The following is a 25,963-nucleotide window of genomic DNA, read 5'->3' as shown; positions in this document are numbered from 1 at the left end:
AAAACAATTTTTATAAAACTTTTTCATATAACTGTATATACTGCGTGGGTTGTGCAATATACTATGTGGGCTGTGCAATGTACTACGTGGGCTGTGCAATGTACTGCGTGGGCTGTGCAATATACTACGTGGGCAGTGCAATATACTACATGGGCTGTGCAATATACTGCTTGGGCTGTGCAATATACTGCATGGACTGTGCTATATACTGCATGGGCTGTGCTATATACTACGTGGGCTGCACTATATACTGCGTGGGCTGTGCAATATACTACGTGGACTGTGCAATGTACTACGTGGGCTGTGCAATGTACTACGTGGGCTGTGCAATATAGTGCGTGGGCTGTGCAATATACTACATGGGCTGTGCAATATACTATGTGGGCTGTGCTATATACTGCGTGGGCTGTGCAATATACTACGTGGGCTGTGCAATGTACTACGAGGACTGTGCAATGTACTACGTGGGCTGTGCAATATACTGCATGGGCTGTGCTATATACTATGTGGGCTGTGCTATATACTGCGTGGGCTGTGCTATATACTGCGTCCGCTGTGCAATATACTACGTGGGCTGTGCTATATACTGCGTTGGCTGTGCAATGTACTACGTGGGCTGTGCAATATACTACGTGGGCTGTGCAATGTACTACCTGGGCTGTGCAATGTACTACGTGGGTTGTGCAATATACTGCGTGGGCTGTGCAATATACTACGTGGGCTGTGCAATATACTGCGTGGGCTGTGCTATATACTACGTGGGCTGTGCAATATACTATGTGGGCTGTGTTATACACTACATAGCCTGTGTTATACACTACGTGGCCTGTGTTATACACTACAAGGGCTGTGTTATACACTACGTGGGCTGTGTTATACACTACATGGCCTGTGTTATACACTACGTGGGCTGTGTTATACACTATGTGGCCTGTGTTATACACTACGTGGGCTGTGTTATCACTACGTGGGCTGTGTTATATACTGCGTGCGTGGGCTGTTATATACTACGTGAGCTGTGTTACATGCTACGTGGGCTGTTATAAACTACGTGGCTGTGTTATATGCTATGTGGGCTGTTATACACTCTGTGGGCTGTGCTATATACTACGTGGCTGTGCTATATACTCCGTGGGCTGTGTTATATACTACGTGGCTGTGCTATATACTCCGTGGGCTGTGCTATATACTCCGTGGGATGTGCTATGTACTACGTGGCTGTGCTATATACTACGTGGCTTTGCTATATACTACGTGGCTGCAATTTACTACGTGGCTGTACAATATACTACGTGGCTGTGCTATTTACTACGTGGGCTGTTATATACTATGTGGCTGTGCTATATACTACATGGCCGGCCGCGAACAATCAGCGACAGGCGCAGTCTGGACGAAAATTGGCGTGGGATTTGAACCACGCTTCACTAATTGGTTGCAGCTGGCCGAATCCTGTGTACTCAATGTATTATTCTAAAATCTTCATAAGTAAACTACATACGTATTCTAGAATACCCGATACAATTTTTACTCAAAAATATACCTATAAAGAGAAAAATCAGACAAACTGAACATTTTGCAGTGGTCTCTTAATTGTTGCCAGAGCTGTATATAATGGGTCATGACCGCTTGGGTCTCATTACACATTTAGCAATGGGGATCAGGGGATCCCTGTGATTACCGCAACCTAAAAACTAAGGCCAGTTTCCCACAGTCTGAGTTTGGATTGCGATGTTCAGACCAACCGCAAGTCTCTTGACCTGGACTCAGGAACCTTACGTATGTCTATGAAGCTGTTGAGTTCAGGTCAGAATATCTGTGATGGGTCAAGACAGTGCGGACCATGAATCTTTAATGAGTGAAATGGCCCTAAGGCCAGGTTCATACTCCGTTAAAGCAGCCCGTTCAATGCACAGCGATGACGGGCTGCGTTAACACTATAGCATACACGCCATCTCGCTATGCTATACCGCTAGCGCAGATGATTCATCTGTGCTAGCGGTGACGGAGCCTCAGATGCTGCAGCCCGCGTCCGAGGCTCCGCCACTGAATGACGGCACATCGCTAGCGCATGCCGATTATGGCATGCGTTGGCGATGCGCCCGATAATAGGGGTTAATGGCAGTGCTAACGGACTGCGTTACACCGCGTTATGCCGCGGTGTAGAGCAGTCTGTCTAACGGACTGCCATAACGCAGTGTGACCCCAGCCTAAGTGTGTCTAAGTGTGATTGTGTGACCCCCTCTTCATACCCTGCACCAAATTGCCCTCTGTGAATCAGGCCCAGTGATTATTTCCGTTGCTTATTAACATCAGTAAACAGCTAAATTATAATTTGTTCTTGAACTTACACAATCATCTAGGATCAATTCAAGGATGGCTGAATATTGACATTATCCGGTTTCTGATTTTTCTACAGACTACGGCGAACGTTACGCTTCTCATAACTTTATTCTCTCCACAGCTAAATTACAAACCAATTATGTATTGAATGCTGAAAAATAAAACTGATGTCAAGCAGCTGTAGTGCTGCAGCTTCAGTTCACTCTTTGTCTATATGATAATTTCATCTTCGTCTCATGGTGTACCTTCATGTCATCCCTTTATCGGTTGCAGTGTACATTGCAGAATCAATGTGATATAGACCTTTCTCGGCAGGGAAAGGTAGTACTCTGTTGTACCAGCGCGTTTTCAGAAAGGATTAACGTTGTGTCTGGGCTCTTTCAGATTTCGATGACAGGAAGAAGATTAAAGGAAAACGTTTCATGTGCACGTGCCTTTGAAAAACCTGTTAATGTCACTTATTAGTTTACATGTCCGTTAATACTTTGTTTTGTTAGACTATGGTGCACAAATATATTTCTGGGAGATTATAATTGATCAAATTTGATGTTAGAATTATGAGATATTCATGAATAATCTGCCGTGAATTTCTCTAAATTCACCTATTTATTATGCTTTTCTTATATAGCACTATCATATTCAGTAGCACTTTACAGACATTATCTTCGCTGTCTCCAATGGGGCTCACAATCTAAATTCCCTATCAGTATGTCTTTGGAATGTTTGAGGAAACCAGAGAACCTGGAGAAACCCAAAAAAACACAGCTGATGAAGCTGTCCTGAACAGCTTTACGCGTGGGCTCTAACCCGCACCCATGTCTTTTGATCTGACGGCCCACTATGGCAGTATACCAGTGTCTTCTGTGTTTTATCAGGTAGACATGCCTTTGGGTGTTTCCTTCTAGCCCACTGACTCATTTCCATCAAGGTCTTTGGCCTCTCCTTTTATTCCACTACTTTTTGGCTATTTAATCTGTTTTTGACATTTGTGATTATTTTTTGTCCATATTTCTGTACTGTGACCTCCATACAATGCAACTCTACATATAACAGAAAAGGGAGATGGGCCATAAAGACCCAAAAAAGGCGACCAAAAGAGTCCGTATATCAAAATATATAAATCTTTATTCATCACAATACCAAAATATTAAACATATGAACAAAAATTTAGAGCAAATGACGAGGGATACCACATGATATCTACACCTCACCGGTGCGTGATCTCACCACAGGCGCACAGAGCCAGGGAAAGAAAACACCCGTATGAATACAAAAAAGTAATATGCCATGATAATATTAGGTTTTGACCCAACCAAAATGTCAACTATGGTATAGACAAAATCAGTACATATGCCAGTAGATAACAGGGAGCAAAAAGCATGGTACATAGGTACAATTACCCCAGAGTCCTGTGAGCAATATAGCAGGAACCATATGTCCCTGAGGGCAAACTAGAACGTTGGGTCTTACCTCTAAATAACAATCGGGTGTTGACGTCCCCCGGGTCTGTGCGCCCACCCCAACGCGCGTTTCGGTCGCACACCTTCCTCAGGGGGCTCCTTTTAAAATGCGCGCGTGTCCAGCCTCCCGGCTTGTGATTGGTTGACCGCGACGCAACCAATCACAAGCCGGGACGTCATGGGAGGCTGGACAAGCGCGCATTTTAAAATGCGCGCGTGTCCAGCCTCCCGTGACGTCACGGCTTGTGATTGGTTGCGTCGCCCATGTGACTGCGACGCAACCAATCACAAAGCCGGGACGTAATTTTAAAATCCTGAAGGACCTGAAATTACGTCACGGCTTGCTGTGATTGGTTGCGTCGCCCATGTGACTGCGACGCAACCAATCACAACGCCGGAACGTAATTTTAAAATTCTGAAGGACCTGAAATTACGTCACGGCTTGCTGTGATTGGTTGCGTCCCGGCCACATGGGCGGCACGCGACCAATCACAAGCCGGGACTTCACGTAAAGGAAAGAAAAGCGCGAATTTTAAACAAAGAACGCTGCCGCTTCCCTCGGTAAGGTGCAGGCTGTGTCGGAGAGGTGAGTATAGCAATATTTTTTATTTTAATTCTCTCTTTTACACATTTTTACATTAATGTTGTTTCGATACCGATACCCGATACCACAAAAGTATCGGATCTCGGTATCGGAATTCCGATACCCACAAGTATCGGCCGATACCCGATACTTGCGGTATCGGAATGCTCAACACTAGTGATGAGTGAATATACTCGGTACTTGAGATTTCCCGAGCACGCTCGGATGTCCTCCGAGTATTTGTAAGTACTCGGAGATTTAGTTTTCTGCGCCGCAGCTGAATGATTTACATCTGTTAGCCAGCATAAGTACATGTGGGGGTTGCCTAGCAACCAGGCTACCCCCACATGTACTTATTCTGGCTAACAGATGTAAATCATTCAGCTGCGGTGCAGAAAACTAAATCTCCGAGTACTTACAAATACTCGGAGGACACCCGAGCGTGCTCGGGAAATCTCGAGTACCGAGTATACTCGCTCATCACTATTTGTAGCATCTAGTGTGTTATAGAGGCCTGATACAGAGGCCACCAACAATTCTTCTGTTCATAGTGTCATATACTAGGGGAACTGACTTTCAAATAGTTTGTAGCATCTAGTGTGTTATAGAGGCCTGATCCAGAGGCCACACAAAAATTCTTCTGCTCCTAACGTCATACAATAGGGGACATCTGACTTTCAAATTGTTTGAAGCATATCTTATTTCTCATACAGGCCCTATCCACACTCAAACAATTCTCTCTTCTGTGACTAACGCGATACAGCACACCATATTTCACCTTGGAATTTACATGGAATTTAATGTCATCAACGCTGTCATTTGTTCATATTTCTAGTGCAGTAATGCAGTTAAATTTTCATGTTTGCATGTTTTAGCGCCGCAGTGTGCTGCCTTATTTATTTGACCATATTCTATTTCTACTCTCGTGAAATTTATGCCACTTCTGTGGTATAAGTCCCTCATTTATTTAAATGTGAACACTCCTGGTTGGGTGTCCATCTGTTTGATTGGGTGTAGTGGAAGACCTATAGGTCCCTATTGTACTTTTTCTACTGTGGTGAAATTGATGCCACTTTGGTATTGTCTGCCAATAACTTTTGGAAATGTGAACACTCCTGGTTGGGTGTGCATCTGCTGGATTGGGTGTAGTGGAAGACCTGTCAGTCTCTATTATACTATTTTTACTCTTGTGAAATTTATGCCACTTCTGTGGTGTAAGGCCCTCATTTGTTTAAATGTGAACACTCCTCCTGGTTGGGTGTCCATCTGGTGGATTGGTTCAAAAAAATCACTGCACACGTACGAGTTGAAAATTATGCTTCAAGTGAGAATTTATTAATAAATTCTCACTTGAAGCATAATTTTCAACTCGTATGTGTGCAGTGATTTTTTTTTTAGCTATTGTTTGTGGGACCACTGGCCCCTTTCACTAGCACCTTCATTCTAATCTTTAAGTTGAGTGCTAGCCATCGTATCCTTTGAGTTCATCTGGTGGATTGGGCGTAGTGGAAGACCTGTCCGTCCATACTATTTCTACTGTGGTGAAATTAATGCCACTTTGTTGGCGTCTGCCAATAATTTTTGGAAATGTGAACACTCCTGGTTGGGTCTCATTCATGCGTGTTGCCTGTAGCAGTAGGCCTCTGAGACCGTCAGGCCTCCACTTCCTTGGACTCAACCGCCCGTGTTACTATCCTTAAATTTTTCTGTCAATGGCAGTGTACAAAATTGATATTTGTGCCACTTGAGTGTGGCTCAGCATGAAAGTAGGTGGAGGGGTTGTATGTGGTATCAGGGCTGCCAGAAAAAGGGGCCCTACACCGATCCCTCACCCACCTCATCTTACTGTGACGTTCAATTGAAAGCTGTAAATGCTGTCCCAGACCCCCATACCTCATGCCTGGTTGATTGCTGCAGTGCCATGCTACAATTTGTACTGTGGGTAAGGCCACTTTTCTGGTGTCTGCCCCTCATTTGATGTGTTTTGGCAGCATTTGGGGCTGTTCTAAGGTGTTGTGCATGCGTTTGTTTTTGCCTCCCATTGACATGAATGGCGTTCGGTTATGTCTGGGGAATATTCGACGAATTAATAGGCGAATATTGCAAATTCAGCAATAGTAATCTGAACCAAACATTGAAATATTCGCTCATCTCTAGTCACACCTTCTTTTATTCCAACGCTCTTGAAAGGCTCATGTACATGGCAGACAAGTAAACATTGTCGGATTCATTACATACAAAAATATTCTGCCGCAGAAGGAATGCTTTTGGTGATGACCATCATTCTTAACAGAACTTGCCATGATTTTTTTTTATTTGCCAAATTTTATCGGTATTCCAACAGGAAAAAAATTATTACTTCTGGATGAATTCAGAGGAATAGAATAGGACAGTGGATGGCTAATGTGCCTATATGGCAGGCGTATCCCTTCTCAGCCCTGATATGGCTGTGTCCATGAGCGCCAACAGAAAAATTCACCAGCTTGCCTGTAGAAACCAGAGCTCAGCTTTCATTTCTTCAAATAACCTATAGAGATGTGGGGCCGCTGAAGGCAAAAAAAAATCAGTTTTAATATATGAAGCTCAACATTGAGGCCAAAGACCCTTTTGTGGCTAATTTGCATGTTAGAATTCAAATGCAACAACAATACCATAGATTTTTTTATGTATTCTCTATTGGAATCAATAAGGAAAAGAGGAGGGGTAACAAAAATTCTAACCTTTTTATTTCATTTTTCATAAATCAATAGTACAAGAGAAGATAAAAAAAACTTTGTAATATATCTAAATAAAGAAATCCACTTCTTTCTCCTCTGGGACTGAGGAGGAGAATTCATGGGTGAAATCTGTCTACACTTTTGTGTACACCTAAAAAGATGGACATTGCTGGAAAAAAAAGACCATCAAAGTGAAAAGTGACTCCATCTGCTTCATTATAGTGAACGGTTCAATCTCAATAATGTTTTTTGGGAATTTAGATGGAAACTCCATTATAAATCCTCAGCATAAAGGTTATCCTAAGCTTACACTGTTTTTTGGGAGACCGGAAGGAGAAATACACAGCAGTTTAAGAATTGTTTTTCTTTTTTGCCACTCACTGTCCTGTACAATATAAGACTTTTTCACACGTCCGTACAAAACGAGTACCGAAAAAAACAGTACCGGTATAATCAGTATTTTTCTGCTATGAATAAAGAAAGAAATTACAAAGCTTCTCCTATACTTTGTCATGTTGAACACATACAGGAAACAGACGGCACACAAATGCCATCCATGTTCTGTACGTGTTTTTCACAGACCCATAGACTTGTATTGGCCCTTGTCATCCATGAGGCTGATAAAAAACGGACATGTCTCTGTGTGGCTTACATGGACATATGGTCTACCATGTAAAAACGCATGTGAACAGCAGCCCCATAGGATGTAATGGGTATGTGTGGCAGCTATGAAAAAAAACGGATGCCACATGTACTGTGAACACGGCCATGTGAAGGAGGCCTTAGACAGCGTTATTCTTTGGGTCAGTACAATTCCAGTAATACTCCATTTATAGGGTACGTTCACACAGGACTTTTTTGCTGCTTTTTTTTATGCTAATTTAGGTGCGTTTTTTTGGTGCGTATTTGGTGCGTTTTTTGGGTACGTTCACACAGGACTTTTTTGCTGCAGTTTTTTGCTGCAGATTTTTGCTGCAGTTTTTTTTATGCCAATTTTCAGCTGCTAGGACACCTCACAATGGCTCTTCACACCTCACAATGGCTCTTCACACCTTAAGGCCCCGTCTCACATAGCGAGATCGCTAGCGAGATCGCTGCTGAGTCACAAGTTTTGTGACGCAACAGCGACCTCCATAGCGATCTCGCTATGTGTGACACGTACCAGCGATCAGGCCCCTGCTGCGAGATCGCTGGTCGTGTCGGAATGGCCTGGACCTTTTTTTGGTCGTTGAGGCCCCGCTGACAGCGCTGAATCGGTGTGTGTGACACCGATCCAGCGATGTCTTCACTGGTAACCAGGGTAAACATCGGGTTACTAAGCGCAGGGCCGCGCTTAGTAACCCGATGTTTACCCTGGTTACCAGCGTAAATGTAAAAAAAAACAAACAGTACATACTCGCCTTCTGATGTCCGTCAGGTCCCTTGCCGTCTGCTTCCTGCTCTCACTGACTGCCGGCCGTACAGTGAGAAGTGAGAGCACAGCAGTGACGTCACCGCTGCGCTCTGCTCTCGCTGTACAGCGGCTCAGTCAGAGAGCAGGAAGCAGACGGCAAGGGACCTGGACACCGAAAGGCGAGTATGTAGTGTTTGTTTTTTTTGGTAACCAGGGTAAACATCGGGTTACTAAGCGCGGCCCTGCGCTTAGTAACCCGATGTTTACCCTGGTTACCCGGGTGCTGCAGGGGGACTTCGGCATCGTTGAAGACAGTTTCAACGATGCCGAAGTCGTTCCCCTGATCGTTGGTCGCTGGGGAGAGCGGTCTGTGTGACAGCTCCCCAGCGACCACACAGCGACTTACCAACGATCACGGCCAGGTCATATCGCTGGTCGTGATCGTTGGTAAATCGTTTAGTGAGACGGGGCCTTTACTACCAGGAACTCCCTCACAATAGATCACAATCAGGACACCTCACAATGGCTCTTCACACCTCACAATGGCTCACAATGGCTCTTCACACCTCTCTAACCACACCCCTAAGCTCTTGGCTGTGAGATCACTTCCTGCTGGCCATGATTTTCTGCACAAAAAACGCAGCAAATAATGCTACATGCGTTTTTTCAGCGTTTTTTTCATCACCCATTCAAGTCAATGGGTGAAAAAACGCTGCAAAAACGCAGCAAAAACGCTGAAAGAAGTGACATGCCCTATGTCCAAAAAAAGCAGCAAAGCAGAAAATACTGATCAAACAAAAAACCAACGTGTGTGCATGAGATTTCTGAAATCTCATAGGCTTTAATGGTACTGTAAAAAGCAGCTGAAAATTAGCATAAAAAAAAGCAGCAAAAAAGTCCTGTGTGAACGTACCCATATAGTTTTTTGGTTTTTTTTTTTTGCAACTTTTTTTTCATTAAGTCTCCCTATGGTTTTGTACATTTTTCATTTTAATTGCTGACACAGTCTGGTAGACCCTGCCTATGGTAAGGCCTAATAGGCCTTCATAACAGGCAGAACCCCAAAGCAATTAGAGGCCTTGAGTTGTTGATGAGTGAGCATGCTCGGATAAGGCGTTTTCCAACCATGCTGGAGTGTCTTTGTCGTGCTCGAAACAAATGTTCGCGTCCTCACGGCTGTTAGACATCCACAACACATGCAGGGATTAAGAGCCTATGGTGCCCTATCTAACAACACGGATTGCAGGGATTGCCTAACAATTTCATCATGAGGGTACAGATGGGGTTAAAAAGGAGTCCCATCCTTCTTCTGCAGGGATTGCCTAACAATTGCATCATGAGGGTACAGATGGGGTTAAAAAGTAGTCCCATCCTTCTACTGACAATCTAAGGGGTTAAAGAACCAGAATCAGTGCTAAGGATGGTGCAAGCATGTCTGCTGTAGTATACAGATTACTTCCTTTCACTCTGCACCCACTGGGGGCGCTATATACTAATTCCTTGGTGCCATGAAAAAGCAGTAATCAGGGGTTTAAACGCCACATACTATTAGCGTTGTCCAATAAAATTGTCAGTGTTTGGGCTCTGTGGAATATGTGTCCAATATATGATGTAGCCGTGGGGATTTGCTAGTGAAGCAGCTGTTCGCGGGCAAATCTAAGTGATTGAGCAATTTGAAAACTGCAGCAGCCAAGATCTTTACTGAGACACAGCCGCTCTGTCTGATCTTACCCTCAGGGTACATTTCCACTGGCGAGAGACAAATCGGTCCGATTAACGGATCGAAAAAACGGAGGAAAATCATGCGAGTGTCATGCGATTTTTTATCGCAACATCCGTATTGCTGTCCGATTTTTAGCACCGGTGTCCTTTGAAAAGCCGGCAAATCAGCGCTGTGTACAGTAAAATCACACTGACAGGTTAGAATAGAGAAGATATATACACATAGAATAGGTATATATACATATATATATGTCAGTGAGACACCTATATATGTATATTTATTTTTAATGCAGCGCTAGATAGCATAAAAGCCACTAATTCAATTGCCGGCTTTTTCCTTCTCCTTCACAAACCCGACAGGATATGAGACATGGTTTACACACAGTAAACCATCTCATATCCCGTCTTTTATTACATATTCCTCTTCACTAATGTAACAAGTGTCTGTGTGTCAAATTTGGGGTCTCTAGCTATGAAATTAAAGGGTTAAATTGCGGGAAAAATTGGCGTGGGCTCCCGCGCAATTTTCTCCGCCAGAGTGGTAAAGCCAGTGACTGAGGGCAGATATTAATAGCCAGGAGAGGGTCCATGGTTATTGGCCCCCCCGTGGCTAAAAACATCTGCCCCCAGCCACCCCAGAAAAGGCACATCTGGAAGATGCGCCTATTCTGGCACTTGGCCACTCTCTTCCCACTCCCTGTAGCGGTGGGATATGGGGTAATGAAGGGTTAATGCCACCTTGCTATTGGAAGGTGACATTAAGCCAGATTAATAATGGAGAGGCGTCAATTATGTCACCTATCCATTATTAATCCAATTGTTTGAAAGTGTTAAAAAACACACACACATGATTAAAAAGTATTTTAATGAAATAAACACAGCGGTTGTTTTAACCCTTTAATTTAATAGCTACAGCGCCAAAATTTTGCACATACACACTACTAACATTAGTAGTGTGGAATATGCAAAAAAAGGGGGGATATGAGATGGTTTACTGTATGTAAACCATGTCTCATATCCTGTCGGGTATGGGAAGGAGAAAGAAAAAGCCGGTAATTGAATTAGCGGCTTTAATGCTATCTAGCGCTGCATTAAATATAAATATACATATATAGGTGTCTCACTGACATATATATATGTATATATACCTATTCTATGTGTATATATCTACTCTATTCTAACCTGTCAGTGTGATTTTACTGTACACCGCGCTGAATTACCTGCTTTTCAAAGGACACCGGTGCGTAAAAATCGGACAGTACTCGCATGGTGCGAGTGCTGTGCGATTTTTTTCTCGCACCCATTGACTTGCATTGGCGAGTCTCGTCCGAGAATCGCAGCAATACGCAGCTTGCTGCGATTTTTTTCTCAGTCCGATTTCGGCTGAGAAAAAAATCGCAAATGAAAAGACACCTATTGAATAACATTGGTCCGAGTGCAATCCGATTTTTTATCGGATTGCATTCGTCCGTTTTCCTCGCCAGTGGAAATGTACCCTCATTCTTAGGCTGCCGTCACACTAGCAGTATTTGGTCAGTATTTTACATCAGTATTTGTAAGCCAAAACCAGGAGTGGGTGATAAATGCAGAAGTGGTGCATATGTTTCTATAAGGGCTCATTTCCACATGCGAGGCACACGTCCGTATCTCGCATGTGGAAACCAAGCTCTGGCGCCGGCACTTTGGAGCGGAGCTGTGCAGCTCCATGTGTTCCTATGCGGCCGCACACTCCGCTCTGGAGTGTCGGCGCCACAGCTTGGTTTCCACATGCGAGATACGGACGTGTGCCTCGCATGTGGAAATGAGCCCTAAGGGTATGACTCCACGGTACGGATGGGCGGCGGTATCGCCGCAGCGGCGAAGCCGCTCGGCGCTAAGCCCTGCCCCCTTAATGGGACGCGATCATGCCGGATGTGTTAACTCTTCACATCCGGGATGATCGCTCTGTCCCATAGGGCCCTGTGATATGCCTTGCGGGGACGCTGCGTCCCCGCAAGGTGTACGGGCATGCTGCGATCTGAAAAGACGCGCAGCATGTCCGTAGTCGCAGGGCCGCCGCGTGCGGGTTTCCACGCATAGTGGAGACGGGATTTCATCAAATCCCCTCCACTATGCTGGAACATCTGGACGCTGCTTGTTTGACGCTGCAGCGCTGCGCAGCGTCAAACAAGCAGCGTTTCCTGAACGTGGAAACATACCCTTATACTTTTCCTCTGATTGTTCCACTCCTGGTTTTGGCTTACAAATACTGATGTAAAATACTGACCAAATACTGCTAGTGTGATGGCAGCCTAAGGGCTGTCCCACACGTCCAGATAATTCCGGTACCGGAAAAAATCGGTACCGGAGTTATCCGTGTCCGTGTGCCTGTGAACTCACGTAGGCCATATGTGCGGCACACGTGTGCCACCCGTATGGCGAGTGGGTACCACACGGAGCATGTGGTACCCACGCGTGTGGTACCCTGCATCGTGCTGAAGCCGCGATTCATATGTTCCCTGCAGCAGCGTTTGCTGCAGAGAAAATATGAATAATAGTGTTTAAAATAAAGATCTATGTGTCCCCCGCCCCCTGTGCACCCCCCCGCCCCCTGTGCGCCCCCCCGCTGTTCAGAAAATACTCACCCGCTCCCACGTTGACTGTCGCTCCTTCCTGGTCTGGCCCCATCTTCTCCTATATGCGGTCACGTGGGGCCGATCATTTACAGTCATGAATAGGCGGCTCCACCTCCCATAGGGGCGGAGCCTACTATTCATGATTGTAAATGAGCGGCCCCACGTGACCGCATACAGTAGAAGGCGCGGGGCAGAGAGGAAGGAGTGACAGCCAACGTGGGAGCGGGTGAGTATTTTCAGAACAGCGGGGGGGCGCACAGGTGGTGGGGTTTGGGGGATGCGGCGGACACATAGATCTTTATTTTAAACACTATTATTCATATTTTCTCTGCAGCAAACGCTGCTGCAGGGAACATATGAATCGCGGCTTCAGCACCAGTGGGGGGGACAGCGCTTACTGTAGCGCTGTCCCCTGCACAGCACACGGACTGCAAACAGAGACCGTCCGTTTGTGGTCCGTGTTTTACACGGACCCATTGACTTTAATGGGTCCGTGTAATACGTGCGCTCCCACGAACACTGACATGTCTCCGTGTTTGGCACACGGAAACACGGTCCGCAAAAAATCAATGACATCTGCACAGATGCATTGATTTTTATGGGTCTACGTGTGTCAGTGTCTCCGGTATGTGAGGAAACTGTCACCTCACGTACCGGAGCCACTGATGTGTGAAACCGGCCTTAGTGTTACTTATCTGCATTCCCATGCCATCTGCAGTTGCTTACGATCGGTTGTATGGTATGGCAGGTGAAACAGCAGCTTCCCTGTAAAATTAATTGTGTAAATCGCAGCAATAAGAGCACGGCGTGCTGAGCCTAATGCGTTTTTGGGCCACTGAGCCAGTGTGGGTTGCATTAGAGCACGAGGGTCCGATCTCTCTCTCCTCTCTGTTTAATGATTAAAATCTGGTCGACAGCTGGAGTTACTATGCTACTTCATTCTTAGTAATCACCCCCCTATTTGTGGGCTTATCCAGATTGTCATCATTTAACGGCCTGCTCACTTAGGGTATGTGCACACGTCAGGATTTCTTGCAGAAATTTTCCTGACAAAATTCGGACATTTCTGCTAGAAATCCGCATGCGGTTTTTTTTGCGTTTTTGGCGTGGTTTTTTGTGGATTTTTTGCGATTTTTCCCTGACACTCCAATTTCATGGGAAATCCGCAAAAAATCTGCAAAAATAATGAACATGTTGCTTCTTTTTCCGGATTGTGTTTTTTTTGCGGAAAGAAACGCAACATTTGCACAAAAAATGCGGAATGCATTCTAAATGATAGGATGCATAATGTATGCGTTTTTTATGCGGTATTATAGCGTTTTTATCGGGGAAATCAGCAAAAAAAACGCAAAAAATCCTGAAGAAATCCTGACGTGTGCACATACCCTCAGATTTCAGAAGCTGCAGAATTACTGATCGAATTTTTCAAGGGAAATCCCAGCGTCTTAGAGTAGCAGGTTTGTCATCATCAAATATCATCGATGTGCTGCAGAAAAAAACGGTGTAAATAGACACAAAGTGCTGAGGGCTGTCCCACACGTCCAGATAATTCCGGTACCGGAATAAATCGGTACCGGAGTTATCCGTGTCCGTGTGCCTGGGAACTCACGGAGGCCATACGTGCGGCACACGTGTGCCGCCCGTATGGCGAGTGGGTACCACACGGAGCGTGTGGTACCCACTCTGCATCATGCTGAAGCCGCGATTCATATGTTCCCTGCAGCAGCGTTTGCTGCAGAGAAAATATGAATAATAGTGTTTAAAATAAAGATCTATGTGTCCGCCGCCCCCCCCCACCCCCTGTGCGCCCCCCCGCTGGTCAGAAAATACTTACCCGGGTCCCCCGTCGGCTGTCGCTCCTTCCTGGTCTGGCCGCGGCTTCTAGTGTATGCGGTCACGTGGGCCCGATCATTTACAGTCATGAATATGTGGCTCCACCTCCCATAGGGGCGGAGCCGACCATTCATGATTGTAAATGATCGGCCCCACGTGACCGCATACAGTAAGCCGCGGCCAGACCAGGAAGGAGCGACAGCCGACGGGGGACCCGGGTAAGTATTTTCTGACCAGCGGGGGGTGCACAGGGGGTGGGAGGGCGGCGGACACATAGATCTTTATTTTAAACACTATTAATTCATATTTTCTCTGCAGCAAACGCTGCTGCAGGGAACATATGAATCGCGGCTTCAGCACCATGTGGGGGGGACAGTGCTTACTGTAGCGCTGTCTCCTGCACGCACACGGACCCCAGACGGAGAATGTCCGTGTGAGGTCCGTGTTTTACACGGACCCATTGACTCTATTGGGTCCGTGTAATCCGTGCGCTCCCACGAACACTGACATGTCTCCGTGTTTGGCACACAGAGACACGGTCCGCAAAAAATCAATGACATCTGAACAGATGCATTGATTTTTATGGGTCTACGTGTGTCAGTGTCTCCGGTACGTGAGGAAACTGTCACCTCACGTACCGGGGCCACTGACGTGTGAAACCGGCCTAACTATGCACTAACATTGGTCCGAGTGCTATCTGATAAAACATCGCTTAGCACGTGTGAGCGACTCCTAAGCTAGAGATCTGGAGAGTTTTTCAGCAAAATAAAGCTCCAAGCCCTATAAAGATATATGAAACTTATAAAAAATAAAGTATGGTGCACACATAGCCCTTGTCTAGAAGCTCAAATATAAAGAAATACGACCCTTCCACGCAGACTTCAATTCCCTAAAAAGAAAGTGAGAAACACGAGGGCACGAAATCCATTTACTGAACGGTTTTATTGCCTTTTTAAGAAAAAATCTTGTAAAATATAAATACAAAGGCAGGTGGTTTACTTACAAAGTTTAAACACGGATCTGAAAACATTGCACACACAATCTCAGGAAATTTGAGTCTATATACAATTCATCTGGATCGCAACACTTTATTTTACAGCCTCAATATTATACAAGCAAAAAAAATAGCTCAAAGTCTTTATCTTTAAATTAGAGCATAAAACGTCTGAACGTATGTATAGATTTATACATGTATACAGGCGTGTGCACACACTCAGATAGAAATGCACGGATAGTATGCATATATACACACACACGCATTAATTTAAGTGTGAAAACTAAAATTTCCAAGATTTTTTTTTTTTCTTTTAAATTAGATTACAAAAACTTCAAACACCTTTCTATGGATAATATTTATATATTTATATGTGCAGAATTCCATTTATATTACAAAACTTGGATCAAATCCAACGTCATTTACCAAAAAACTGGTAATTTTTGTAAACATAAAAAATGTCATGAAGTGCTGCTCCTTTTTGTCCGTACGACTTTTCTTATTAAATACAAATTATAAAGTATTTCTCGTGCCTTCAGTGCTTTATGAAAAAAAGTCTTACTTCAGAAAAATGTATCAGAAAATAAAGGGTTACAATTAAAAACAAATTATTAGCTCTCCCAAAGCAAATGTGGACTGAATTTTTCAGGACTTTATAAATCTATTTGGGGTTTTCTGGGGAAAAAGGGAAAAACAAAAACAAACCAACCCCATATATTGAGATTTATATATATTTATATATATATTTATAGATATTATATATAATTTGTACACCGGTATTTATAGAATAGTGTTCTCTCTATATCACATATTCACAAAATAGAAATTATTTGACAGAATTGGCTTTTTAACAACTGACATAGGACGTGTCTCCTTCGGGATCCAACCACTCAATGGAGGACCCCAGTAACGTTTGCAGTTCACTTGTAATCTCCACAAGCTCGAGCATGTCTTTGCTGTCTGGACTGAAGCGTTCGAGATCTTCGGGAGAAGAAAAGAGCTGGCTGAGTGAGACTTGCTTGTAGAATTCGGCTCCGGTAACGCTGACTATTTCCAGGTGAGGATACTCGCTGCTGAAGGACTGGGAGGACATCTTGAGCTGCTTGGTGACGTCTGACAGAAGCAGCCAATTCCTGGGCCTAGAATGGGAAACAAGCCACTGTTATAGGCATTAACTAGCTGCCATCTATATCTCTCAGATGCGTCTTGATTAGTGCTGAGCGAATATACTCGTTACTCGAGATTTCTCGAGCACGCTCGGGGGTCCTCCCAAGTATTTTTTAGTGCTTGGAGATTTAGTTTTTCTTGCCGCAGCTGAATGATTTACAGCTATTAGCCAGCCCCAGCCTGAGTACATGTGGGGGTTGCCTGGTTGCTAGGGAATCCCCACATGTACTTATGCTGGCCAACAGATGTAAATCATTCAGCTGCGGCAAGAAAAACTAAATCTCCGAGCACTAACAAATACTCGGAGGACCCCCCCCGAGCATGCTCAAGAAATCTCGAGTAACGAGTATATTCACTCATCACTAGTATGGACCTTTCGGCTGAAGGGTCACTTTCTCTGGGAAAGATGTCATACTAGCCATGACTTTAGACTACAGCGTCCATGCACATAAATATTGCTATATGACCGGCTTTGGGTGCCTCCGACCATCGTTGCCATCTACCAGTCCCAGGGTAACATCTCACTCTCACATCTAGCTCCATCTAACCCAGTCTACAGTGACGGGATACAGAAAAAGGACAAATGGCCACAAATATGATACGGAGCAAATGTGCTATACTTGGCTCCAAATAGATCAGACTGCACGTCATCATGGAAAAAAACCTGCCCAGTTATGAAATTGGTGCACGGATATGGCTACAGGCTCCTGTGAAGAATGCTTTTGAAGGCTAATTGAGTGAGCACAACAGGACTCGGTGGCAGTTTCTGCTCAGATGACCCTTCTTGGCTCTGCTGAATGTCTGCGAGGGGAGAAGGATGTCACGAGCTATTTTGAAACCTCTGGTCACACGTTTCGGAGCCTGCTTTGGAAACGCAATTGTGCCTGCTAGTTCGCTGTTAGTAGAACTTCTTAAAAAGATAATCTGTCAGCAGGTTTTGGATATGTAATCTGAGAGCAGCATTATGTAGGGGCGGAGAGCCTGTTTACAGTGATATGTCACTTACTAGGCTGTTTTAAGGAAATCAGTGTGTTACCATCAGGAGATTATCACTAGAGGACTAGTTGGCTTGTACCTCCTGGTCCAAGCTCGCCCCCATCACTGATTAGCAGGTTATTGATATGTCATCTGAGAGCAGCATGATGTAGGGTCCGAGTGCCTGTTTACAGTGATGTGTCACTTATAATGGCTTTTTTTAACGGAAATCAGTGTGTCAGCAAGAGATCACTAGAGGACTGGTTATCTTCTGCATCCTGGTCCAAGCTCCCCCCCCCCATCACTAGCAACTTTCTGCCAATATACAGTGTACACAGAAAGTTGCCAATTGTGTGGCCGTGGTTATACAGCGCTCAACATTCTGAGCTCTGCTACATCTGCAGCAGTGAAAACTCTGATGCTATCACAACTGCTGCACCCAGTAAACTAAGTGAAACAACGCTGGAATCAGGGTCTCTGTCCTTACATCATGCTTCTGTTAGATTACATAGCAAAAACTTGCTGACAAGAGTCCCTTTAAATATATCATGCATGGAAGGAACCCACGTAGTTCCTGAAAAAACAAACCACAAATAAAAAGCAAAAATAGAACGTTGCGAAACTTGTTAACTTACCCCTGAGAGAGAGACACCTGTACATTATAGCAAGGTAGAAGAGGGTTATCTGAGAATTCAAACTCAAAGGCGTCCACACAACCATCATCATCATCCTCCTCGGGACCTGGAGGATTTGCCAAAATGTCAAATCCACTTTCATCCTTTGCATCTGCAGAAATACAAATATTAATTAGATTTGATTCCTCATTAATAATCTTCTTCTAAATGGCTAAACCTAAAAGAGGACCTGTCACTTGCCACAAATATACAGGGCTTTTTTCACCTGGTAGAAATGCTACTTGTTCTCCTGAATAGGTTTTTTTTTTGCTTTGTTCCTTAGGTAGGTAAATCTAGTCTTGTCAGCCAAGGAGGAGTGATCCTAAACTCTTCTCTGTGAACGTCGTCTTGAGGATCACGTTCTCTTAGCCAACGAGACTAGATTTACCTACACAGATAGGGGCCAAATCTCAGGAATGCAGAGGCACAGTAACAAATTACAAAAATGTCAGATTCAGGAAACCAGTGGCAGGTAACTAAGCAAATTACATTTATAGCAAGTGACGGGTCCTCCTAAGCTATGGATTGGTGTAAATCACTCATTATACATACACAATAAAGATATCAATATCTAGTTCAGAGCGGCCAAAAGGTAATGGTGTCTAAGAGGCAGCCAGTAATCAATCTGACTAATAGACATATTCATTCTGATATCACTGCACATACATAGTCCGCAGGCTTCCCAAATGTGTTCATCTTCCCGTGATCTACACTTTGCCTCCTCAGCTTCCTGACTGATGTGACACTAGGATATAATTGTATATTACACAAGTGCTAACACCTGTCAAGCCACCGGTTCCTGGCCACGAGACAGCTAGATCTCGCCATTAGTCACTTTCATTAGATGACAACTCATTCCCAGCAATGTGTCTTACGATCTGCTTGTAAGGAACTTTTCTGGTCTTCTAATTAACAAGGTATAATAATGATTCTCACCACAGACGGAACTGCCGTAGAAATCCCAAGAGAGTCCAGGGTCATCTCCACTCCGACCTTGTAAATCTGTTAAGTATTCTAGAGGAGGGGAGGGAAATGGACGGCGTTAAGATTCACGTAACACCAGGCTACGTAGCACAAATTATGACAATTAGAAAATACTGTTCACATAAAAGATTGGCACAGCCTTCGTCTTTAGTACCGACACATTTACTACTTGAGACCAGCAGGTGATCAAGGATTAGCATTACTGTGCTATGCTCAGCATAGTTGTTTTCCCGGCTGTTCATCCAATGTGTATGAATGGGTGCCCCATGTGCTTTTCAGGACCTTAATATTGATGACCTATCTGTAGGAAAAGTCATCAATATCACTATCCTGGAGGTCCAAATCCACTGGGGTGCACTGGAAATAACACAGCTCCGTACATTGTGTAGTGGCCATGAAAGATACATCTGTCCCCCCCGGGGTGTACATCACCCATTTATATGGGCATGCAGGTGATAGAAATGTTACACTAGTCCTACCTGTGTGCCTTATATCAATGGTCTTGTTGTTGAGAAATCTTATATTATTTGCTTATGCTAATGATTTCTTCTAGGCTCCAGGGCATGCGGTGCTTGTAAGAAATCCCGGCCTCCTCTCTTCATTGTAATACTTATCCCCCTCTCATGCACGTCAGTCGTGGCACTGGCATCCTGCGCCTTTGCCCTCCACAATACGCACCTTTTCCTCCCTTCTATGGGCACTCCATTCAGGGATCTTCTGCACCAGCGAGTCACTGTGATCTCCGGCGTGCACGACGATAAGGTGCTCTCCCCACTTCCTCCTGCATAGTCATTGCTAGGAACCATGTGTACATAGCGATGACTACGCAGGGAGGAAGTGGGGAGAGCCCCTCATCGTTGCGCATGCCAGAGGTCACTAGAAAGGAAGTCGCCTGCGCAGAAGATCCCTGAATGCAGTGCCCATAAAAGGGATGAAAAGGTGCGTATTGCGGAGTGAGTGCAGGGCGCAGGCGGGGGATTCGGCGCCACAACTGACATGCATGGGAGAAGGATAGTATTATAATGAGGAGAGGAGGAAGAGACTTCTAACAGCACCGCACACCCTGGAGCCTGGAAGAAATCATTAGCATAAGTAAATAATATAAGACTTCTCAACAACAAGATCGCTAATATGAACATACAGGTACTAGTGTAACATTTCTGTCACCTGTATGCCCATACTAATAGATCATATACGTCCCGGGAGGGTGGCAGATTTACTTTAAAGCTCTTTCTTATGCTTTATGGAGCTATGCCTCTGGAGTCAGACCTTCTAGCGACCTGTTGTTGAAGATATATCCTATGACGGGGTCATCCATATTAAAATCCTGAAAACCCTCTTTAAAGTCAGAGTTAAATCGTGCCATGTATCATTGTACACTGCATTAACTCCTGAACGACCTATGACATACCATTTCATAACGAGTTGACACTTAAATGATGAAGTGTTGTGGAATATGTTTGCACTTTATAAATAAAATTATTATTATTGAAAGTATGAAGGCGGCTCAGAGGCTGAACGTGCTTCATACCAGGCAGGTGCCAGCTGTGTTACCTAACCGGTATCTCTCTGCAGCTGTACTGACCAGAGTTAGCTCCCATCACTGCAGATAGCCATTCAAATGCCACTGTCAATCTCTGACAGCGGCATTTAAATGACATCATTGCCACGAGCTGAGCTTTATAAGAGAAACACTACTAAAACAACTGAAAAATCAAGTTCCTTACTAAAAATTAAAGCAAAGCTTTAAAAAACATATTAAAAAATAAAAGATACCGTATTTAGGGGGAAAATGGGGGTGCGTCTAATAATGTGAATATACCTTCCCGGCCACGGTGGAGCAGGGTCCCAGGGTCGCTACTGGAGGAGGCAAGAGTGGAGCGTTGCTGCAGGCCACAGGCTGGGATGAGGGGGTGTTCGGATGTCGGAGGAGCCCCCGCACCACCGAACACCCGCAGCGTCGCACATCCGAACACCCCTTTCTCCCAGTCTGAGGTCCGCAGCATCGCCCCACTCCTGCCTCTGCCATCATCGACCCTGGAACCCCGCTTCACTGCAGCCACCACACCTGTTAAGCAATACGATGCATGTATTATAAGAAGCACCACCATTTTATTAAAAAAAAATTTTTGTTTTTTTTCTATTTTTCTCCTCAAAATTTGGAGTGCGTCTTATAATCCGGAGTGTCTTGTAAACCGCAAAACATGGTACATAGAAAAGATTAAATCCTCCTATCCCACCTTCAAAACTAGTGAAATTAAAACAAATTAACAAAAAAAACTAAACATTTGGTGTTGTTGCATCCAAAAAGTTCCAGCCTATGAAAATGTACTTAAATTGTACATTAAATGCCGAAATATAAGAAAAATCGTAATGCACTGTCGTACCCCACAAAATGCAATGAAAAACAATCATTATGTCACAAATACCCCCAAAATGGTATCACTGAAAACATCAACTTAGGGCGCAAAAAACAAGCCCTTAAACACCTCCATCAATAGGAAAATAACATACTTCCTGAACTTAGAAAATGGCAACACACAAAAATAAAATTTATAAAGAAGGGGGGGGGGACAAGTTTGGGATTACTGAAATTATACTGACCTGGAGAATCATGTTGCCAGATCATTATTACATAAATGCTGTAAACACGAAACCCAAGAACTTTTTTCCTGTTTTATAGTACATTGTATAGTAAAATTAAACGCTGTCATGCCAAACTACAACTCGTCCCGCAAAAAACAAGTCCTCAGACGACTATAAAGTTATGGAACTTGAAAGGGGCGTGTGGGGGATGGAAGTGCAAAAAAACCTAAAATTCCCAAGTCCTTAACTAGTTCTTCTTACATAACCCTAATTGCCATTAGTGGTAATCTGGAACATGGTTTTCTTACACCATTAAGTTAATGATTCTTCAAGATACTTAAAAAATAGGAATAGGTTGTCATACGTACACCGTAATAACATTAATGGTAAAATAGCAACTAATCAATGATTCTCCTACATATGTGCACTGCTAATAATCTGTAAATTAATCTGGTTATATCAGTTTTGACTTTCCAAAGCATTTTCTTTGTCACATAAGGGTCTTAAAAAGCAGCATCGGAAGCAATTCAGTGTAAACAGTGGGAATTCTGACAGCGCGGGCAGCGCAGACATCATATGGCGGCACGGGAGCTATTAAACCTGCGGGTTAAACCAGGTTTCAATCCAGTCACTGGGATTTCTCGTTACGTGACAGCTAAGATCATACTCTCGCTGCCTAATTTAGCTGTCTTTGGTACGGCTGGAGGAGGGGGAAGGAAACAGCCATCACATCTGCGCAGCTAAGAAGAAGCTGCCAAGATCTGTACCCTGCTGTCTCAGAACGGTAAAATGCCCTTGATAAGAAAGCCGCGCTTGTACGTTCGCTCAGAAACGATGATCGCTAATGTTTAACAGGTAATGAAATTGGAATGGTCTAAATTTTCAATCTGCAATTATGGGCTGCGTTATATCGGATACACGTTCAAACCTACAAAGCAACAGAGGAAATGTAATCCAGCGGATCAGACAATGCCAAGGCCGTATTCTCATAGACATAGTAACAGCCGTCACTTACGCATTTCAGGCAGTCATGACCACACATGAAATAGAAAAAAATCTATTCTCACCAGTCAGGAAGGTTTCCATCAGCTCGCTGTGCGTCATTTTGGCAATTGTTCTCCCAGAGTATGTCGCTAATGTGGGATCCGCGCCGTAGGATAGCAATAGACGCACAATTTCCAAGTGATCATTCTCCACGGCATCATGGATGGGCCTGAGGAAAGACAATCCATTAGCTTCCATGTCAGACTTAGTGGTTGGTTTCATATTCAATATGAGTTGTATGAGGTTAGAAAAATATAGCTAGAAACGGCGCCACTCCTGCCCAGAGGCTGCGTCTAGTACTGCAGCGACATTCAAGAGAAAGCGAGCTGTAATATCAAACACTGACTGTGCCGGCGGATTGCTGGCTTAGATGTAGGCCACTTTTAGTATCCTCACATTCTAATAATTGACACACTACAGGGTAGTGAAATCTAAGACTATTTCCTCCCTCTGCGATCTCGCCAGCAGCTACCCACCTTGTACCATCCTGTGCGCTGCAATTGACGTCTGCTCCGTGCTCTAGGAGATGCCGAACAATAGTCAGCCAGCCTCTCGCACAAGCCTCATGTAGCGCACAATAGCCGGCATTGTCTCGGTGGTTAACATCACAAGATTTGCTTTCCAGGCAATAAAGAACCACTTCCTGCAGGAAAAGAAATTGGAGATGGTCACCATGATTACATCGCTTTCAAAGTGCCGTCTTCATTTTAAGAAAGTACGAGCCACAATTCAGCCCCAAGACAATAGGTAAAATCAGCCAAGAGCGGGAGGGAGCAGCGTAAATGGCTTTCTGACACGACACCATTTGCTCGCTCCCTGAAATCATTTAACATTCGGGCGACATTGTCTTTAGTTCACACAATGCTAATATAGTCAGAATTAATGCAAGGCTGTAAGCACTAGGTAGGACCAGAATTACTGCAAATTATAGCAATTTGTATCGATATGAAAGGTTACGGCGCCATGTCAAGTTTAATCAATGCAATAATCCTTAATGTCCTCACATAATTGAAAGACGAGGTAAAATGCAAAAACTAAAAGTTAAGGGATTTTCTAGGTATGAAGAGCTGAGTACGTTAAAGGAGTTCACACGTTCAGTATTCGGTCAGTGTTTTACCTCAGTATTTGTAAGCCAAAACCAGGAGTGGGTGAGAAATACAGAAATGGTGCATATGCTTCTATTATACTTTTCCTGACTGTTCCTCTCCTGATTTTGGCTTCAAATACTGAGGTAAAATACTGACCTAATACTGAATGTGTGCACGTGGCCGAAAATTACTCTGTAATTTCTGAGTAGCAACTTCAGTAATCAAGCTGGGATGTGGGAACAAAAAAGCAAACCATAAAACGGCAACCAAAAAATAAATTTAATTGGCAAGTTAGCTATGGCAGCAGCTCTCATACGAGTTCTATCTATGGGGCTTGTTCACACGTCCATGTAATTTTGCAGTTCGAGTGGTCAGCACACAATCGCAGCCACATGTCCGACATGGATCCGAATCTCAGATCAAGCGACAATGCAAGTCTGATGTCATCTATTTATTTTCAAAGACAGTTTGATTAGGAGAAGCTCGAGAAACCTCCATTAATTTGTTTCCAGCAAAAACTGTTCAAATTCTGACCAAACTCTAATAAGGAACAATGATGAAATTTGTGCCTTTTTTTAGCGCCTGAGAAAAATCACTGTCTGAATGAGCCCTTAATATAGGTCTTCCAATTTAGAGCTATTTGACGAGTACATACCAGATTGCTTATACAAATCCCTAAAATATCCTGTAGACATTCTTTTTTCTGGAAAACCCATATGTACCATCCTGGAGATGAAGAGGGGCAGGCAGGGACATTGGCAATTTTTGCTGCTTGGAGGAAAAAGCACCATTATTCTGCTCTGATTGCTGAAACCAAGTATTTAGGGTCTATTAGGAAATCACTATTTAAGTGATTCCCTACCCACTGAGCGCTAACCGGAGCTGCGCAAGTGACTAAATGCAGCAAAATACAGCAGTATATATTCACACCTGTATACATATATATATATATATATATATATATATATATATATATATATATATATATATATATATATATATATATATATATATATATATATATATATATACACACACATATTATGTATATATATATATATATAACATATGTCCTTCGAGGAAGTGCAGTCACCTATGTAAAGTGCTATTTCAGCACAACTATTTATATGCAGTGGATGATTTTATACACCATGATACCCGTTACAGGATAAGATACGGAGATCCCACATGCAACTACTTAGACACTGACTGTTTTCTGCCTATTAAAAATAAGAAAAATTCTTCGCAGCGACCGAGGAGAACGTAAGAAAGAGAAGGAGAAGAACCACAGCGGCAGCGGCACGATTTGCATGCAAGGCAAACCAGCATCCAAGCTGCACGTAAAGCATATTGCCATTTCTCAGAAGACGTAGGATCCAGGAAACCTGCTCTGCCGATCTATAAAGGTTAAGGAGGCTGCTCAGAGACGCTGCGCATGTTGATTCACTGCCTGGCGTTGGAGCTTGTTATTAGTCAGCCGGCAGAGGGAGGGGTGAAGAGGAGCTCAGGAGCATTTTATTCATTCTGATTCAAGCCGAGCAGGGAGAGAACGCTAATCTGTGCCCTGGGCGCGCCTGACCCGAGGAGACGGTCGCTAGGATACAGCATGAAGCCTTTTCGCTTACTTGGGGCCGGACATATTAAGGCTAAAGTGAGAGGCAGCCAACTAATGAGATGCTCATCCAAGTGAGGGAAAGATACCCCCGTGTCACGTGTCAGGATCAGGTACGGCCAAGTGCGTGCTACCAGCTCACGGATCGGTTTTCTGACACGCGGGAGGCCAAGCAA

At 44.0% G+C, this 25,963-nt stretch overlaps 1 protein-coding gene across 3 annotated transcripts in view; it reads right to left on the bottom strand.

The window, feature by feature from the left end:
• Positions 1-15,588: 15,588 nt before the first annotated feature.
• BCOR (BCL6 corepressor) overlaps positions 15,589-25,963 on the bottom strand; it is a 179,043-nt gene continuing 168,668 nt past the window's right edge. For all 3 annotated transcript variants that reach the window (XM_077294763.1, XM_077294764.1, XM_077294762.1), the window contains 5 exons: positions 23,564-23,730; positions 23,111-23,256; positions 19,410-19,487; positions 18,435-18,585; positions 15,589-16,796 (listed from right to left, as the gene is read on the bottom strand). In XM_077294763.1, coding sequence (XP_077150878.1) covers positions 16,505-16,796; positions 18,435-18,585; positions 19,410-19,487; positions 23,111-23,256; positions 23,564-23,730 — 834 coding nt within the window. In that variant the 3' untranslated portion in view covers positions 15,589-16,504. The remainder of the gene's footprint in view (positions 16,797-18,434; positions 18,586-19,409; positions 19,488-23,110; positions 23,257-23,563; positions 23,731-25,963) is intronic.

This window comes from Ranitomeya variabilis, chromosome 3 (genome assembly GCF_051348905.1).
Source record: "Ranitomeya variabilis isolate aRanVar5 chromosome 3, aRanVar5.hap1, whole genome shotgun sequence".
NCBI lineage: Eukaryota > Metazoa > Chordata > Amphibia > Anura > Dendrobatidae > Ranitomeya > Ranitomeya variabilis.
Note: the sequence above shows the minus strand (reverse complement) of the source record. Positions and strands in the feature narration are given on the sequence as shown.